Here is an 18,113-nt window from a genome sequence, read left to right as displayed (position 1 = left end):
GCCTCACTGACCCAGACTCTGCTCCTCTGGCCCTTGCTGCTGGCCTCAGTTTCACCGCTGGCCCTGCTTGCTGTTTGGATGCTGGCGAGAGGCAGCCTGGCACAAGCCTCCAGCAGGGCCGGGCTGGCCTCTCTTGGTTGCCATGGTTCTGCTAAGCCCGCATCAGTATCTGCTCACTTCCCTCCCCTCCCCTCCCCTCTCTCCCAAGAGAGAGTGAGAGGGCCCCTGTCCACTGGTGCTGGCTGATTAACAGAGAGAGGCCAGCCAGCCGTGCTGGTGGCACATCCCATGCTGCCTTCCCCAGTGTGAAAATGGCAAGTGGTGGCAGCAGGTCAGTGATGGCTGGGAGTGACAGGGCCATCGAGGGGGCTGGGTGGCATCAGCGCCAGCTCCCTTCTGGGGGACAGCACCGGCAGGAGAGCGGAAGCTGCTCATTGGCCATTTGCTCCAAGTGGCAAATGACAACGAGCCCGCACTGGGTCCCATGCACTTCTCCAGAATAAGTAGCTTGCTTTTTGAAGCAGTCGCGGCACCACCAGGGCGGAGGGGGGAACAAGAGGCTCCTTTAAGCATAAATTAGTCCATCCTTACCTCTGTTCCAGCCATACCTGCAAACTGCTCTGTGCAGCAGGTGAGTGGCGGAGCCGATCCCCTGCCACAGGCTGTGCTGGGCGGCACACCACTGCTCAGAGCGTCTTGCAAGTGCGGACGAAGAGGAAGTAAGCCCCTTCTAACTTATGCTTAAAGGTTCCTTTTGCTGCCCGGCTGCTACTGTTTTCAAAGTATCCCCTAAACAGCACTCAAGGACCAACTGGAAATGCATTCCCTCCCTCCAGCTTTGATATCCAATAACGAAACTTCCCATGTGGTGTTTGTGTCGCTTCTGATGTATTCTCCTACCAGGGCTGATTTAATCTAAGCCCCTGAAAAATCACAATGACACTCTCACATTCTCTGTTTCTCCACCCACAGACAAAGACAAGCTGAGAGGGATGGTTGCAGATCTGTGCAGTCTCATCCACCAGGGTCAACTCACTGCTCCCACCTGCCAAGAAGTCCCACTGGAGGATTACCAAACAGCTTTGAAGGACTCTATGAAACCGTATATATCTGCTAAGCAGATCCTGCTCATGTGAAGCTGGTCCCGTGAGGAAATTGGTCACAGCTGCTTCAAACAGCGTTCTGTTCGGTGCTTTCTGATCTAGAGGATTGAACGTCCAGTTTCCAGGCCACAGGGCTATGGCAGAGGGAGAGACTGCTAGGGGAGAACTGTGGGGAGCAAATGGCGCAGCCCGCAGACCTTGAATATATAGAAGAGACCGTAATTCAGTAATATAGATGTTCTGGGGGGCCAAATGCCTCAATTTCTGCACCAGCAGGCAATGCTGGTTAGCTTCATGGCAAAAAAGCAGGGGTTGGGGGTGGGGGATGACCCCTAGAAGTTTTACACTCTACAGTCCGGCACCTTGAAGGCAAAGTATGTGGAAGTAGCTACTCGCACTGCTTTGAGTTTGCATTCTGAGTGTCTAGAGCTAAAGTCTGTGACCAGGCTCCAATCACATATGTCTTGCCAGATCTGTGGGTGTGCTCACTTACTTGTAGCAGACTTCTTTGCTGGCTTTGGTGTGACATGCACAGGCTAACTAGAAACTGGTTTCTGTGTTTTCTGGATCAGGGGACTAGTCTGTAGCTAGCAAGCTTCTTCCCCTGTAGCAAGAGAATTGCTTTTGATTTATATACAGTACAAGCCATTGTACAGATCTTTTCCCTTTGTCTGTTCAATTGCCTGTTCAGTTTCACTTCCCTGATTGTTTCCCTGAAGAGTGCCCTGACAAGCTGCTCCTGTGTCTTAAAAAACATAATGTTGGTTGCATCCAAAATAGCCGTTTCTTCTTTTTTAAAAAAATTATCATTCTAAATACAATACAAAAATGCAAATTCAATACATTACAATAAAGAGAATAAAACATGGCTAGATATTGTCCTGGAAGTTTTTATTGCAGTGGTTTCCAAACAGAACCCAACATTCTGCAAAGTTGTTGTCTGTTCCAACATTACTACTTTTCATAACAAGCCAAACTGTTTAGGAGAGCATTTGTCTGTATTCTGTCCCACTCTGGAAAGGCAGGCATCCTTGATGGTTGTCGCATTGCTGCAATGCACATCCTGGTTGAGATTGTCCTATCACTAGTTCAAAGACATCTTCAAACTCAAACCCCTTTAGGAGAAATGAGACTTTCATATCCAGTAGTGTCCCTTGTTTTCCTGCAAAATTTCTCTTAGAAGTACCTTTCAAATGATCAATTGAGAAAATACATGAAGGTTTGTATCACGCAAAAATTTGACATCTCCAACAATAGTCGGTACCCATTATATATAATCATTTGAATCACTAGTAGTCCTGTGCACAGTGGAAATTGTTGGATCCAATCCAACCTGACAGGAAGATTGTCAGGAGGGACTGATGTGACCAAAATGATTGAATTCAAAATCCAACAATTTCCCAACATTCTGTCATTGAGACTTAAAAGTTAAAGGAGTTTTCCCTTTAACTTTTAAATCCCAACTGTGAAAAGAGAATAATAGTAATTTAATAATAAACTTTATTTGTTAGCCGCCTCATAACAAATTGTTATCTGGGCAGTTCACAACACAACAGTAAAGCATCCAATAAAAACACATAACACATCAAATCACAAAAAGAAAAATACAAAATTTAAAAACTCATTTTTAAAAATCAATTTTTAAAAAATTAGAATCAGATTGTAGCACATTAAAGCCTTTGTCTCAGAGCAAGGTCATGGTGAAGGAAAGAAATGCTGAATCAACCCTGCTGACCTGCCTGGCTAGGCTTCTAAAACTATTCTGTATTATCAGGAGGTTCAAAATGCTGCCACTACCACTCCTTTTGTCTACAGAAACTCTCTGTGCTCAGGGTGGGATAACTCAGAAAAAACCCTCAAATTTGCCTCTTGGACAGGTACAAAAATCTTCCACGTGCAAGCCTACACGTGGTGAGAGAACTGATAACTGTTGAACATTTGATAACATGTATGCACAGAGAAATCCCCCTTCCCCCCACCCCACCCTTTTCCTGAATTAAAAACCAACTGAGAGGCTATAACAAAAAACAACAACAACCCCAGTCTTATTCAATTACTACAGAGTACTTTTGTCTGAGGTTTTCTCTGCTTTTAGATACAGTTAAGGATACTTAGTAGGATACAAAATAGGTTGTCTGAAGTATGCGTAAATGTTTAGAGTCTTTTGCAATGCCTTAAGTGGGTTGGGCGTAGGCTAGTGTTTCTTATTTTAATTACATTGCAGGTAAACAAAACTAGAACACTATCGGGGATATACAAAGCACACACACAAAGAAAGAAAAGTTTCTAACACAAAGTCTGACTAAACAAACCTTCCCCTAAATTAACCTTCCCAAAGCCATAAGCCCTGGCTCCTTACCATGAACTCACCAAACTCCTGATGAGAATTCAAGCTTCCTGCCCTCCTGTCTTTCAAGAATCTGCAGAGTTATTCTCCTTCAGCCAGCCTCCATGGCCACATGTCCTGTGCACCTCCAGTCTAGCATATACCTTTCTTGTTCCCAGAATTCCCAGCAACAGCTCTCCAGGTCCTACCCACCCTGGTGGACTGATTAGGCAACCTCTGTAGGTCACCAGCCTGTCAGTCAAGACAAGGATTCACTTCCAGTTAACTCCTTAGAGGGAGGGGAGCCTGGTCACTACACAAATTGAGAAGCCACTTCTCAGCTGAGAGGCAGTTCTTTCACCTGCTTGGGATTCAAAAGTTAAAAGAAAGTCCCCTTTAACTTTTAAAATCCCAACTGGTTGAAAGAAAAGTGGTTTCAGTTGAGAAGTGGTTTCCCTTCCACATGTCTGGGTCTAATAAGTATGTCAGAACGGCAGGAGAATTCTACCATGACAGGAGGAATTTTAGAGCTCCAACTGAGGGACTCCTGTCATTGTGGAACTCCTTCTGATATGCCCTACAATGGACCTATATGGCCAACATGTCTGTTGGACTGACACAACTGCACAGCCCTAATCTCGGGTGTCATTATATAGCAGCAGAACTGCAGCTCATAATAGCTTAAGATACTTCACTTCTAAAGTATTCCCATGTCCTCGACATACATTTATCCTTCTTAGAAGCAGAAAGACCTTGATGCATTTAAATACAAGAGCGATTTGCAGGAGTGTGATAGAAATGTGACATGGGAGGCAGCTCTGATCAAGCGTTTAGCAGAGGAGAGGTTCACTTGCTAGGCCTCTTCCTGGCTGCTTGAGCTTACAATCCACAGTATCTATATATTTATTTCTCCTGGGTGCGCCTTGGAATGATTGGCTGGGCGGCAGAGGCGTCTGATAGGCTGGGGCACGCCCAGGGGGATTGGTTGTCGGCGAGCCTGGCCATGGAGGTGAGGCGGTGGCACACCGAGGAGGCCGCAGCACTTGGCCTGGTTGTGGCGGCACTTGGTTCGGCCAGTGTGGTGGTGGCAGCATTTTGAACCTACCGATAATACAGAATACTAGCCAGGCAGCTCAGCAGGGATGTTTCAGCATTTCTTTCCCTCACGTGAATGAGACAAAGGCTTTAATCTGCTACAGCCTGTGAGATCCAGCCAATAATCTAGCAGCTGTGTCCAGCCTGCCAAAGCTCCTCCCCACCCCCCACCCCCAGTTTGTGGATGAGTCTGCAACCAGCTGCCATATTGGGGACGACACAGTTCGTGAGAGCTTTTGATGGGCACATGCTGTCTGCAGTCCTTGTATCCCCCAATCTGTGTTAGAATGTACAGGAAATGACTGTTTCAAATCAGTTATTCACACCAAGATGGCTGTAAGTGAAATGAAGGCAAATTGTATTTGATTGCAAACTTCTTGTTGCAGAACTGTGTAATGGCCATTGAAATGCCAATGATTTTCCTTTCCAATAAAATTCTCAAGCTTTGGTGATCAGTGATCAGTAATGGGATTTTTGCTTTGGGCTTGGTAATGGGGCATGACATCCTTGGAGCTGTCCAGTCACACGCTGTGCCTTTATTTGCTACTAGTATTCTTCATGGTATTGCTTTAATAGTTTATGTGGTGCTTTTAGATATTAGACCTGAGAACGGTCAGTTTTTGTTAGTTTGTGTGAAAGGAATTGCTATGCTAGCCACTGGCAGTGTTATGCTTGCATAATCTGATTAGAGGGTGGACCAGAATTACACAAGTTGATTGTAAATGGCAAGGTACAGATTTCAAGCCTATTCATACATGGGGTTGTTGGTACCATCTGGGGAGACGAATCCTTTTTGTGATCTTTGACACAGTCTACACCCCTAGAGATGGAAAAGAGATGATAGTCATAGCCATAGTCATGTTTATTTACGGTCATAGACCAAAATTTAAGGCATACATAATAATACACGTATGATATAATAGTAATATATACAGAGATCCAATATTATCTCATCCTAATCAGCAGTTTCCAGTTTACATAATCTGGTTTACCATCTGTTGTCTAGCATTCTTAGCTGCCTCACAAAACTTAGCAACTTTAATTGTTACTTCCATCTCTATGGAGATTACTCCATAGAGTACACAGATTTGTTCAGAGGTGCTTTAACCCCTGTATACGGCTTAACTCTACAGGTCAACTTTCAATGAAGAGACCTATAAATAGGGGAGTTAGACAGGGTTGCATCTTAGCTCCTTTCCTATTCAACTTTTACGTGAACAGTTTGATCCAGCAGCTGCAAGGTTCGGATATATATGCACCTAAACCGATGACGCTGTAATTTTATCACACACTAGAATAGGTTTAAAAAGAGCTTTGGGTGTTTTGGAAAGCCATTGCAAGAAGGAACAATTAGTAATAAACTATTCTAAGACAAAAATTCTTCGTTTTAGTTCTAAACATCGGAATTTTAACTGGTCAATTGAAGATCACAAAGTAGACCAAGTAAAGCAAATCAAATACCTTGGGATAGTGTTTCAATTCAACGGCTATAAAACGGGCCATATTAGATCGGTAGTTGATACGGCCAAACGTAGTATTATAGCCATTCTGAAATTCTTCTGGTCCCAGGGAGGGAACTACATTCCTGCTGCCATTAAACTTTATAAGGCCAAAGTGATCCCCCAACTCCTTTACGGGACACAATTGGGACCATATACCAACCTTAAAGATTTGGAAAAAATTCAAACCGGTTTTTTAAGAACTATATTTGGTGTACCCAACTGAGTTTCCAGTTCGCTGATACACATGGAACCGGGCATACTGCAACTGGAAACCACAGGCTGGCTCCTAAGGATATTTTATTGGCTTAAACTTCATCTGTATCCGTTAGGGCTAATTCCAAAGCTTCTTGCGGCTGAGCCTTAGGTATCTTGGTCTAACAAAACGATAGATAAACTTTGCCAATGCGGCCTGTCATCCACTCTATTATTAGAGAGCGGTGAGAACACAGCCCGCAGTCTAGTACGACAGAGATTGGTCGATATAGACATTCAGGAAGAGAAGGCTTGTTTACCATCTTTTTATAAACAAGTATATGCTAAGACAGATCTTGCCCCAGCAACGTATTTATTTACGATCACTTTGAGTAAATTCAGATGGGCCTTCTCGAGGGCTAGGTTCAATGCTTCCCCATCTGCAATGCTGTATGGGAAATATTTGAAGCTATTATATGAAGAATGGAAATGCCCCTGTGGAGAGGCGATCAAAACCATGGCCCACATACTTGAGATCTTAATTAATCTGCCCACTGTTAAATGATATGAGGGGACAACCTGAGGATCTTGTTGTAGCACATTTATTAGCAGATAAAGATGCAACTATTTCATATGTGGCTATTTCATATGTGGCTAAATTCTGTTATGTGGTCACCAGATTAAGAACTTCAAAAGAATAGAATACAGCTTTGGGTTCCTTACTGTTAATTCTAAATTATGCCTATAGACTTACGCCTTTCCAATGCCATTATTTTATTTTATTTTTACGTGTAATTATTATTAATCAAAAGCTACTAGCCATTTATGTGTAACTGACTTTCTATTAATATTTTTCCTTTTAACTATGTAAAGATTTTTATTTCTTTTTTGGTCAAAGACCGTAAATAAAGTATGATGATGACTTAAGTATGTAGTACACTGCTCTGGGCTCCTTGGAGGAAGAGCGGGATATAAAATGTAAAATAATAATAATAATAATAATAATAATAATAATAATAATAATAGTTACAAAAAGCAGCTTTACTGGGAACAGCCTATATTCTGCGACAATATCTATAACAATTGACAATAAAATTCAGCCATCCCAGGTCCTTGGGAAGGACTCAATGTTTGGATAAAACAAACCAGTCAATAACACCTGTCTGACTGTGTAAACAAGAAATAATAATGATAATTAATAAATACATGCAAGCACTGTAAAATATTCCCCTTAGGGGATGAGGCCACAGCTTAGTGGAAGAAGATCTGCATGCTTGCATGCAGAATATCCTGGACTGATTCCCCCTCTGGCATCTCCAGGTAGGGCTGAGAGAAACTCCTGCCTGTAACTTTGGAGAGACAAGTTCTGTGAGACAATACTTTGTCTTGGTCTAAAGCCACTTCCTAGGTCCTGCACCACATTGTAGTGAAGATGCAAAGGCTGGAGCTTAAGGGAAGAGTACCTTGATTTTTGTATGACTGTCCATCCTGTGAAAGGTTTGAAAGTGTGCTTTGCCTGAAGTTAATGAAGGAACAGCCTCCTTCTGTAAATGCAGCAGGGCTGCAGATAAGATGAAGCACAGAGGCTTTCAGCCTGACCCAGGGTTCAGCACAAGCTTAGGGGAAACTTTCCTTGCTAGGGTCATCGGAATTGGAGCAGATAAAGTAGGTCACAAGTTCTCCGTTGCATATCATGAGGAAGAGGCCACTGGCTGTAGGAGAGAAAGAGAAGCCAACCACCCTATGAAACCAATGGTTTAACCCAGTCTGTTTAGCCAACACTTTAAAATTGCTACTGCTGGAGTGAAAATTCTTCACTGAACTCTCTCATCTTGAAAGTGGGGACAGGGGGAAAGTGTCGTGAAATCCCACCAAAAGAGGAGAGCTGGTCTTGTGGTAACAAGCATGACTTGTCCCCTTTGCTAAGCAGGGTCCACCCTGGTTTGCATTTGAATGGAAGAGTACATATTTGAGCACTGTTAAAATATTCCCCTTAGGGAATGAGAAGGTTCCAAGTTCCCTCCCTGGCAGCATTTCCAAGATAGCGCTGGGAGAGACTCCTGCCTGCAACCTTGGAGAAGCCACTTCCAGTCTCTGTAGACAATACTGGACCAATGGTCTGACTCGGTATGAGGCAGCTTCCTATGTTCCTTTGCCCCTTTTTCATTACTTGTTTGTAATCCTAGCAGCACTGACCCTTTCTCTAATCAAAAACCACCAGGGCAGTGATCTTCACTATTTTTCACAGTGGGGCCATTTCCCACTGTGAGACCTCTGCATGGTCCTGCACTTTCCTCAGTGCTGGGAGGTAGAAATATGCACGAATCGATTTTTTTGTTTCGATCTGTACCCAAATCGAATTACCTCCAATTTGTTTTGGGTCCGAATTTGCCCCCTGCCCATCACCCCAGATTTGATTTGTACCCAAATTTTCTGAATCCAAATTGATTTGGGGCAAAAAAGGGGTCCCAAGGACAAAAGAGTGGGGTGGGTGATAGTGCCCAATGGGTGGAAGCTCCCACCCATTGGGCACTACCACCCAACTCACTTTGGCTACAAAATGGAGGTCTGAATCTCCACATTTTTCGGGTCTGAATCTGGGGTGATTTGTTTTGTACCTAAATCTGGGCAATTGAGGACAGGGGTGATTTGCTTTGACTACAAATCACCCGAATCTGCCAGATTCGGGTACAAATCGTTTTGTACCTGAATTGTTTCAAACATCCTTACTGGGAGGGCCCTTTAAGAGAGATGGAGCCCTCTCTCTAGGTCAGGGCTGCTCAACTTCAGCCCTCTTGCAGATGGCCTACAATTCTGATAATTCCTGGCTACTGACCACTGTGGCTGGGGATTATGGGAGTTGTAGTCCAAAACCAGCTGAGTAGGCCTGCTCTAAGTCAAAAGCACTGGGAAGGGCTGCAAATTACAGCACTCCCTGCATGGCTTCCAAGATGGTTCAGGGCTCAAGAGGGCTCCATTTCCCCTCAAGGAGCCCACCTGTACCGGGCAGCAGGACACAGCACTGTGTGGAGGGAACAGTCACTGCTGCATGGTGCCAGGTGCAGAGTATTCAGCTTTGGCCAAAGCTTCACACAGGCTCAGTGAGCAATTACCCAGGGAAGCTGCCATTGACCCCGCCGCCCTGGCCAATAAAATGAAGAACACTGCACACCAGGCTGAACCCAGGAACCCATTGCCTTTACTCTGAATTAGCTTCAGATGCACCTACTGTAGCTAAACCTCACTGGCTACATGGTGTCATTATGAAGCCAAATTGGAGTGAGAGCAGGAAGCAAGGCTGCAAGATCTCACTAGAAGAGTAGAGGGCTGCTCACAGCCTGAAAATGGGTTGGCAAAGTTGAGAGTGCCAAGTCAGCTCAACCCTAACTATTACTCCACTGATCAGCCATGGAAGGTCCTGCCAGCTCCCCAAGTGATGCTGATTGGGTTGACTTGCGATATTGCCGTCAGTGTGTATATCCTTTCTTTTAACAGAGACGCTTCCGTTCCGGCTGAATTCATTTAATTACAAGGAAAGCGAGCTTACCAAGGGCCAGCCACCATTGCCAAATCAGAGGGAATTCTTCCATCACTGTGAAAAGACAAATCGGGGGGGGAAATTAGCTGGAAGTCTGCAAAAGCACACCAGCATAACTAAGGAAAATTCATATCTGATGTTCATATCTTAATATGAGCGAAATCATGCCCCTGTGTCTGGCATCTGGTGCAGGGGCGTGACACATGGCTCCTGAGGGGCGGCGGCCTGGGTTCCTTGAAACCCCGCCCCTGCTTACACCATGTTCCTGGGAAGGACCCGCCGCCTTCCAAAAGCAACCCTTACAAGCTCTGAAAGTGGCGAGGGAACGAAGAGGAAGGAGAGTGGAATGAAACTTTAACGTTACAGCCACAAGCTGTATTTGGTTCAAATCAGGTTCAAATCAGTGCAGGCATTGTGAAGTAGATAGGGGGATACACACACACACAGCTGGGTGATCTCATAAGTTTACTTTCCTTGAAGAATGTAGGCTTAAAAAAAAAAGGAACAGCATAGCAGTTTACTCAAACAAGGCCCCAGTGCATTTCAAGGACAACCCTCTTCTTCAGGGAAAAGTGTAGAAAGTGGGGGGGACTTCTCTCCAGCAGGTGACCCCTGAAGAAAGAGTTGTGCCGTGTTTGAATATGAGGAACAGCCACATCATTACAGCTATGATAGGTAATTAGTAACATCGTCAACTTCTAGCTCATGGGATCCAGGTTCTCCTCTTGTCCTCCTGTTTAGCATCCTTGAGCAAGAGGTTTGGGCTTCTTTAGGAGGATCCTGAAGTCAGTGGCGACTGCTCTGTTCTGGCATGGCAAATCCAATAATCCTGGCTCATCCATCTGCCGGCAGGTCCATCCATCTCTTCTCCCAGCTGCTCCCCATTCCTTCCCATATGCCTTGTGCTGCTCATCAATCATCTATTAATTTGCCCATTTCATTCCTTTCACCTATCTATCTCCATCCCAGAGCCCAGGAGTTTGTCTTTCTTTAAACTGTGACTCGGAGAGAGCGGGGGGGGGAAGCACTATTACAGTAGAAGCAGCTGCAGTATATCATGTTAGAGCCAACCCGTATCAATCATGCCCGTGTTGGAAGCCGATACGGTGGCCCTAATAGGCAGGCGCGTGATAACGCGGGCTCGGAAGCAGCGCCATCGTTTCCGCCGAAGTGTGTCTGTCTCCCCGTTTAGGAAAATTGCTTTGTTTATGAGTAAGCAATTAGTCTTTCAATAAACACCCCAGCAGCCCCACAGGAGGAGTGCCGCAGCTCTTGGGTGGCGGGGAAGTGACAGGACTCTTTCCAGTCCATTAGCACCAGCAGGCTGCAGATGGTGGTGCTTGTCTTGGTGAAGTGGCATTGCAAGAGAAATGAAAGCATCTCGCTGGTTATCATTGCAGCCATGATGGGAAGGAAGGCAAAGTGGTTCCACAAGGCGCCAGAATTAATGGGACAAAACAATAGCAGAGGTGGAGGCGGTGGGGAGAGGAGGCCACCACAGAGCCATTTGGAAGCCATTTAAAAACAATGCTCGCTTCCTTGGTAATGTTCATATTTGCTTTAAAGCTGTTTCTGATTTGATCGCGCTGGATCATTAGCTTCCTTCCAGGAGAGGCGGCTGGGGGGAGAAGGGAAAGGGTGACTCTGTCTCCTGGGTGAAATACTCATAGGAACATTGGAAGGCAGGTCATTGCTCAGGATTGTCTACACAGATTGGCAGCCGCTTCTCCAAGGTTGCAGGCAGGAGTCTCTCTCAGCCCTGTCTTGGAGATGCTGCCCGGGAGGGGACTTGGGACCTCTTGTATGATATTCTTCCCAGAGCAGCGCCATCCCCTATGGGGAATAGCTTACCAGTGCTCACACATGTAGTCTCCCATTCAAATGCAAATCGGAGTGGACCCTGCTAAGCAAAGAGGAGGGGACAATTCATGCTTGCAACCCCAAGACCAGCTCTTCCTCCAGGGAGAAGAAAATGCCCCAGTTGTCTTGCACTGTTTTGTATGGATGGCCAACAGCACCGAGTCCTCCTCATAGGCGTACAGTGTGTGTGCTTTGCTTTGTTCATGTATACCTGAGATCTTCACTGTTTTTCAAGCAAGAGCCACTATGGCAAAATAAAACCCCTTCAGTGTGAGAGCCATTTCCCACTGTGCTGACCTCCACACAGTACTGTGCTTTCCTCAGTGCTGGGAGGGCCCTTTAAAAGACATGGAGCCCTCTCTTAAGAGATCTAGAAGGAAAGCACCGGGAAGGATACTGTCCACCGGACCGCGAGCTGTTTCAAATAAAACTGGCCCCCGGTTCGTTCCAAGTGTCGAACCGGGCCAAACTGGTACAGCACACCCCTAATCACCGGTACACACTGAAAGCAGCAGCTTTCCTGGACTTTAGATGGATATTTCCCAGCCCTACCTGGAGAGAGCAGAGATTGAACCTGGGCCCTTCTTCATGCAAAGCAGGTGCTCCACCATTGACCAATGGCCCCATCCCCTGAATCTGGATGACCAACAGCCAACTTGGACCCTGTCTGATGCGCTGGTAGATGACATTTATTTTTTCAGCTTTAAATTATCCATCACATTTTGTGCTTGACTGGCTTGGACTCACCTGCAGAGGTCAGGAGCACATGACCCAAGGTGACAGTGATGGCATAGTCCCAGACCCATCGTTTCAGCAGCCCAGCAAAGAGGAGGCCACTGGTGAAAAAGGTTATCTCCATGGACAGCACACTTGCTGGAGAAGGAGGGAAAGGAAGGTATAAATGAAGATATGAAACTGCCTTATTCGGAGTCAGACTATTGTTCCATCTCGCTCAGAATTGTCTGCTCTGACTGGCAGCAGCTCTCTAGTTTCAGACACGGGTATTTCCCAGCATTACCTACAGTTGCCAACAACTGAACCTGGGACCTCCTGTATGCAAAGGAGGTGCTTTACCCAGGGTCCTAGGCAAAGTATGACTTTGATGCCCACCCCCACATATACACATTCAATATAGAGAAAAAGAGAGAGCCTGAATGGTGTAGTGGTTAGAGAGTTGGACTAGAACTGGAGAGATCCAAGTTCAAATCCCCATTCAGCCACGAAACTTACTACAAAATTAAATGGGAACCACTTCCATCTAATTAGATGGAACCACTTCCATCTAATTTGGTGGCCCTTTAGTGCTTGGCACCCTAGGCAACCGACTGGTTCACCTGTATATTGGGGGTGTTCCTGATTCCACCACAGAGTTATGGGTGTTCCTGATGAATATATGAAGGTGCTTTATACCGAGTCAGACCATCGGTCCCTCTAGCCCCGTGTTATCTTTCCTAAGCCTGTACTCCATAGCCTGGGAAGTAACCTAATTTGAGTTGCAGTGAAAGTTAAGTCAGCTCCTCAAGCTTGAATGCTCCATGCAGAGGTCATGCCTTTGGATTGCCTGTGCTGAACCTTCTCTGCCCCCAAAGACAATTCCATCTGTATGAGCTTTAAAAGATTTATCTCAAAGTCTCACCCAGATAGCTCGGATTTGAGTACGATGGCTCAGTTTTAAATTCAAACGGGATAAATGCATCAAAGGTGTTCAGTCTAGAAAAGAAGAAGGACAACTGGAAGATAACCAGGAATGGTTGAGGCTTCATTCGTAATTGTATTTCCCCCACTTTTTAAAAAATTTGAAATCTCAGTAGCATCCAATCTACAATTTAGCGCTGAAAACAATTCATACAGGTGTATATAATCTCATTTCTTCTCATTCAGTACTGGACAAACAATATCCATCTAGACACAGATTTATCTACTAGATCTCTTCTGTATCCCTTCGCTCATCATCTCAGTCCTTGCTGGCATTGGAATCTGGATACGTGATTCTGTTTTGCCCAACTCCCCAGCCTGGCGCACACACACACACAAACACAAACACACACACACACACACACAAACACACACACACCGTGCATGGCCCTACTTCTTCCCCCCTCCCCGCCTGCCCCCATGTGCACGGCAGTGGCAGCCTCCCTGATTGAGAAACCCAAGGTACTCTGCCCTGCCTGCCTCCACTGCTCATCTGGATGCCACACAAACATGGCGGCCATTTGAGTGGTCGGCAAGGCCGCTGGTGCTGTGCTGACCACTCAGCTGGCCATGGTGATGTGTGGGGGCCAGCTGAGCAGCAGAGGCAGGGCAGCCTACCCCAAGCTGCTCAGTCAAGGGGGAGTCCGGGCACTTGTTACAGTGGCAGCCCCAGAAAGAGCTGGAGTCGGCCCTGGCAGCAGTTGCACCCGGGTGCTTTGAGCCCATGCACACAATTACAGCGCTGCCCCTGCTCTCAGCGTAGGGCCGCAAATTTAAGCAAATATATAGGGACCCATCTCTAAAGCACGGGGAGAAATACACCGACGCCTTAAAATTCCAGGAACATGCTCCCAGACGTTACGTTAATAGCACAAAGCTGAAGCAAAATTAAAACAAATGGCCTCTGCTGTCATGAGCCTTGGTGGCAGAACTGCAGAGCAAGAAGGATGACACTGCCACCCACTCACCCCCATCCCGGGAACAGCAGTAGGGAGAGGGAATGTGTGTCTCAGGTACTGACGGAAGAGGTTGAAGGGAAGATCTCTAGTTCCAGACAAGCAGCCTCACCTGAACGCTCCGCAGCAAACGCTCCCCATCATGTAATAGACTGCGTAGAAAATTAGGAGACACAGCAGGATATGAAGAAGGATGGTCTGGCAGTTGAAGCGGGAGAAAGAAATATCCGCAAAAGATCAGGACAAATGTGGCATCTGTCGGACGCTTTTGTTTTAATTTGCTGCTGAGAAAACATGACCGATGGCTTATCTCAAAGGTGAGCCATGGTTAGAGAACGACGGGGCACGTAGGCTGCCAGGCTTCAGGGAGGTCTCCAAGTGATACTAAAGGTTGCTCGTAACCCTTCAGAGCCAAAAGAGTGAATGGAGGTGTGCAAAGTCAGGGCGTTCCGACTCTTGTTTGTGCCACAAGTGAAGAATTAACTTGGGCTTTCTTTTATTAATTATTTGTGATTGTCATTGTCATTATTGTTATTATATTTTTATTTATTTATTTATTTATTTATTTATTTATTTATTTATTTAACACGAAACATATGGCTCTGGGTGGTTTACAATTAAACAATACAAATTAAAACAAAATTAAAACATTAAAACATTATAATAATTAAAAAATTAACCCAATGTCAAAAACCGTTAAAAACTATAAATCTAATTAAAAGCCTGGGTGAACAAATGTGTCTTAATTGCCTTTTTAAAAATTGTCAAAAATGGGGAGCGCATTCCAAAATTTTAGTAGGAAGCACATTCCAAAACCTCGGGACAGCAAAGAAGAAGGCCCGACCCTGAGAAGCCAACAGATGAGCCAGTGACAACGACAACAGCAGCAGCAGCAACAACAACAACATCTCATTGTTCCTCCAAGTAACCAGAGCAGTGTACATGGTTATGTTTACCCTCACAACAACCCTGTGAGGTTAGGCTAAGAGATAAGTGACAAGCCCAGAGTCACCCAGCGTTTCATGGCTGAAAGGGGATTTGAACTCGGGTCTCCCTGTTCCTCATACAAAATTACACCACACTGGCTCCCTTGCTATAGCTAGGCTTGCCAGCTCTGACAGAAACTATCCCAAAGGAGCTTTGCTCATCCTTCCCACACACCCACCGACCCCCACCAAAAAGGAAATGTCTTCACAAAATCAAGCCCTTGCAACCTCAGGGTTGTTCCCAAGAATCACCTTGGGAACTCCATTTCTGGAGACTCCCAGCCAACACTAGAGAATTGGCAGCCCGGCTCAACTTCAAAAGCTGGTGGCGGGTTTCTTTAGCTGGTGGCAGTAGCATGAAACAAACTCTGACGTGGAGTTAAAAGGAGTTAAAATGCTGTGGGGAGAGGGGGTGGATTGCACAGCCAAGCAGTTTCTGTGGTCCAAGAGAATGTGGGGGGGGGAAATGCATAATAAAATGAGGCATAAGTGTCCCAATTAAGGCAAATGTTTCCCAAGCCAGAAGCTGTTTCTCCCCACACATTTTGTGCCCCCCCCCCAATATTTAGGTTGGCTTCAGTCCTGGCGGTGGGGAGCACAGAGGCTGGGGTGGTGGCAGGAGGCACAGGGGGTGGCAGCAGGCAGGTAGGATGTCTCACCTGTGGTGGGGTGGGGGTGAAGTGAGCTGCCCATTTACTCACAGCCAGAGGCTGTGGCCTCACATGACCTCATGAGAGAGCTTCCCATAGGAACATAGGAAACTGCCATATACTGAGTCAGACTATTGGTCTATCTAGCTCAGTATTGTCTTCACAGACTGGCAGCAGCTTCTCCAAGGTTGCAGGCAGGAATCTCTCTCAGCCCTATCTTGGAGATGGTGCCAGGGAGGGAACTTGGAACCTTCTGCTCTTCCCAGAGCAGCTCCATCCCCTGAGGAGAATATCTTACAGTGCTCACACTTCTAGTCTTCCATTCATATGCAACCAGGGCAGACCCTGCTTAGCTATGGGGACAAGCCATGCTTGCTACCACAAGACCAGCTCTCCTCCTCCCCTGACCCTCTAGCACAGGGGTGGGCAGGCCCTCCAGCTGTTGTTGAACTACAACCCCCATCACCCCCAGCCATAAGTTATTCCAGCTGGGAATGATGGGAGTTGCAGTCCAGCAACAGCTGGAGGGCCAGGTTGGCCCACCCCTGTTCTAGCATAATAGAGCACAGCAGGAGGCTTTACAGACAGGGCTTTTCTTTCAAATCCACTCCCAATTGGAGTGTGCCAGTCCACGCATCCGCTGGACTTACCCGAAAGTCCCTGCAGGCTATCAGGGACCAGGACAGACAGGACTTTGTTTCCCCCCAATGCAGGCTGCACGTTCTGACTTAGCCCAAAGTATGAATGGCTTTTTAAAAAATCCTCTAGTTTCAGAGGCTTTGGGGTGGGGGGAGGGAGGAACCAAGGCTTCTGTTTTGCTCCGCAGTTTCTCTGTTATGTTTGGGGTGGACATGCCAGTAAATTGGCGTTTTTCAAAACTCAGTGAAGGGGAGTTTGACAGCTTTTTGGGGCATGGTCTGCTCTAAGTGATTTGCAATTGCAAGCGCGGCGGGGCGGGGGGTGGGCTGGGTGGCGGAGGTGGTGTTGCAGATTGGTGATACTCTGAGGAGGGGGTCCAGAAGGGATGGCGGGGGGAGAAATTCCTGAGTTAAACACAAGAACGAACTGCAAAATGTGTGTCTTCCTATGTCTTCCATAGGCTTTAGATATGCAGAATGTGATGTAACCTGAGCCCTTTTGTCTGAGCTGATTCCATTAGGGGGTGGGGGGGGGAACATTAGGTGATGAAGACAGTCACGCACAAAGGCAAGGGTTAAGCGTCCTGCTGTTTGATCCAGCTGGCAACTCGTCATGCAGTCCTTCTGCTCTTAGCTGTCAAACTGGGGGGAAAACAACACCACTTTCTTGCCTCTTCCTCTGTGGTGTGATTTGTGATTGGTTGGAGGAAAAACCCGGAGCAAGTAGGTGGAAACGCACAGGAAAAAGATCTGCCAGGAGTGTGGGGAGGAGCCGACGGCTACATGAACTGGCAATTTAATCCCCCCAATTAAACATCTTGCAAATCTGCTGCAAAGCAGAGTCCTCTTCAGATACTCCGCAGCATGAAGCCAGGTCCATGCCTCCTTCTGAGAGTCCTGAATATCATCACTACAAAGCTTCTGCTTCTGGTTGTCTAAAGCTCTAAATGAGAGTGCTTCTCTTATTTTATTTTATTTTATTTATTTATCTGATTTCTATACCGCCCTTCCAAAAATGACTCAGGGCGGTACACAGAGAAATAACAAATTAATAAGATGAACAAAATGGAACCCTGTCCCCAAAGGGCTCACAATCTAAAAAGAAACTTAAGATAGACACCAGCAACAGTCACTGGAAGTACTGTGCTGGGGGTGGCTAGGGCAAATTACTCTCCCCCTGCTAAATAAAGAGAATCACCACATTAAAACTCTTTGCCAAGTTAGCAGGGGGTCTCTTGGGATCTGGAGATACCTTGCTTCATTTCGGTGCAGGCCTTGCTTGTGTTGTACTATTGCTAACATCCTGCGGGCCGGTTATATTTCTCATTCTTTAGCCAGGTTCATGAAGAAGAAGGTGCTCTCTTATAACAAAAACAAGGGGCGTCGAAGATGCTCAAGCAGTAGGGATATTCATGAGCTGGTTCGGCGCCTACTCTGGGAAGAGCCAGACCAGCTCAGATGCTGGCCATGTGCGTGCTGATGCCATGCGGAAGCAGAGGTGCTCTTACCCCTGGACTTCGGGGCTGAAGTCCAGGGCCTCCACAGCCCCTGGGGGCCCCCAAATCCTCTGTA

General features: G+C 46.3%; 2 protein-coding genes across 3 annotated transcripts in view; one reads left to right on the top strand and one right to left on the bottom strand.

Moving 5' to 3' along the window:
• MECR (mitochondrial trans-2-enoyl-CoA reductase) overlaps positions 1 to 1,971 on the top strand; it is a 32,417-nt gene extending 30,446 nt beyond the window's left edge. For both annotated transcript variants that reach the window (XM_053267051.1, XM_053267049.1), the window contains one exon: positions 973 to 1,971. In XM_053267051.1, coding sequence (XP_053123026.1) covers positions 973 to 1,136 — 164 coding nt within the window. In that variant the 3' untranslated portion in view covers positions 1,137 to 1,971. The remainder of the gene's footprint in view (positions 1 to 972) is intronic.
• A 5,349-nt stretch (positions 1,972 to 7,320) lies between these two features.
• LOC128332594 (transmembrane protein 244-like) lies at positions 7,321 to 15,922 on the bottom strand. The gene is made up of 6 exons (XM_053267052.1): positions 15,913 to 15,922; positions 14,380 to 14,465; positions 13,253 to 13,326; positions 12,364 to 12,489; positions 9,766 to 9,810; positions 7,321 to 7,930 (listed from the first exon to the last, which is right to left on the bottom strand). Exons 2-6 carry the CDS (start codon positions 14,409 to 14,411, stop codon positions 7,836 to 7,838), a joined length of 372 nt encoding a protein of 123 aa, XP_053123027.1. The 5' UTR covers positions 14,412 to 14,465; positions 15,913 to 15,922; the 3' UTR covers positions 7,321 to 7,835.
• Positions 15,923 to 18,113: the final 2,191 nt, after the last annotated feature.

The sequence above is a fragment of the Hemicordylus capensis genome, chromosome 7 (genome assembly GCF_027244095.1).
Source record: "Hemicordylus capensis ecotype Gifberg chromosome 7, rHemCap1.1.pri, whole genome shotgun sequence".
NCBI classification, from domain to species: Eukaryota; Metazoa; Chordata; class Lepidosauria; order Squamata; family Cordylidae; genus Hemicordylus; species Hemicordylus capensis.
Note: the sequence above shows the minus strand (reverse complement) of the source record. Positions and strands in the feature narration are given on the sequence as shown.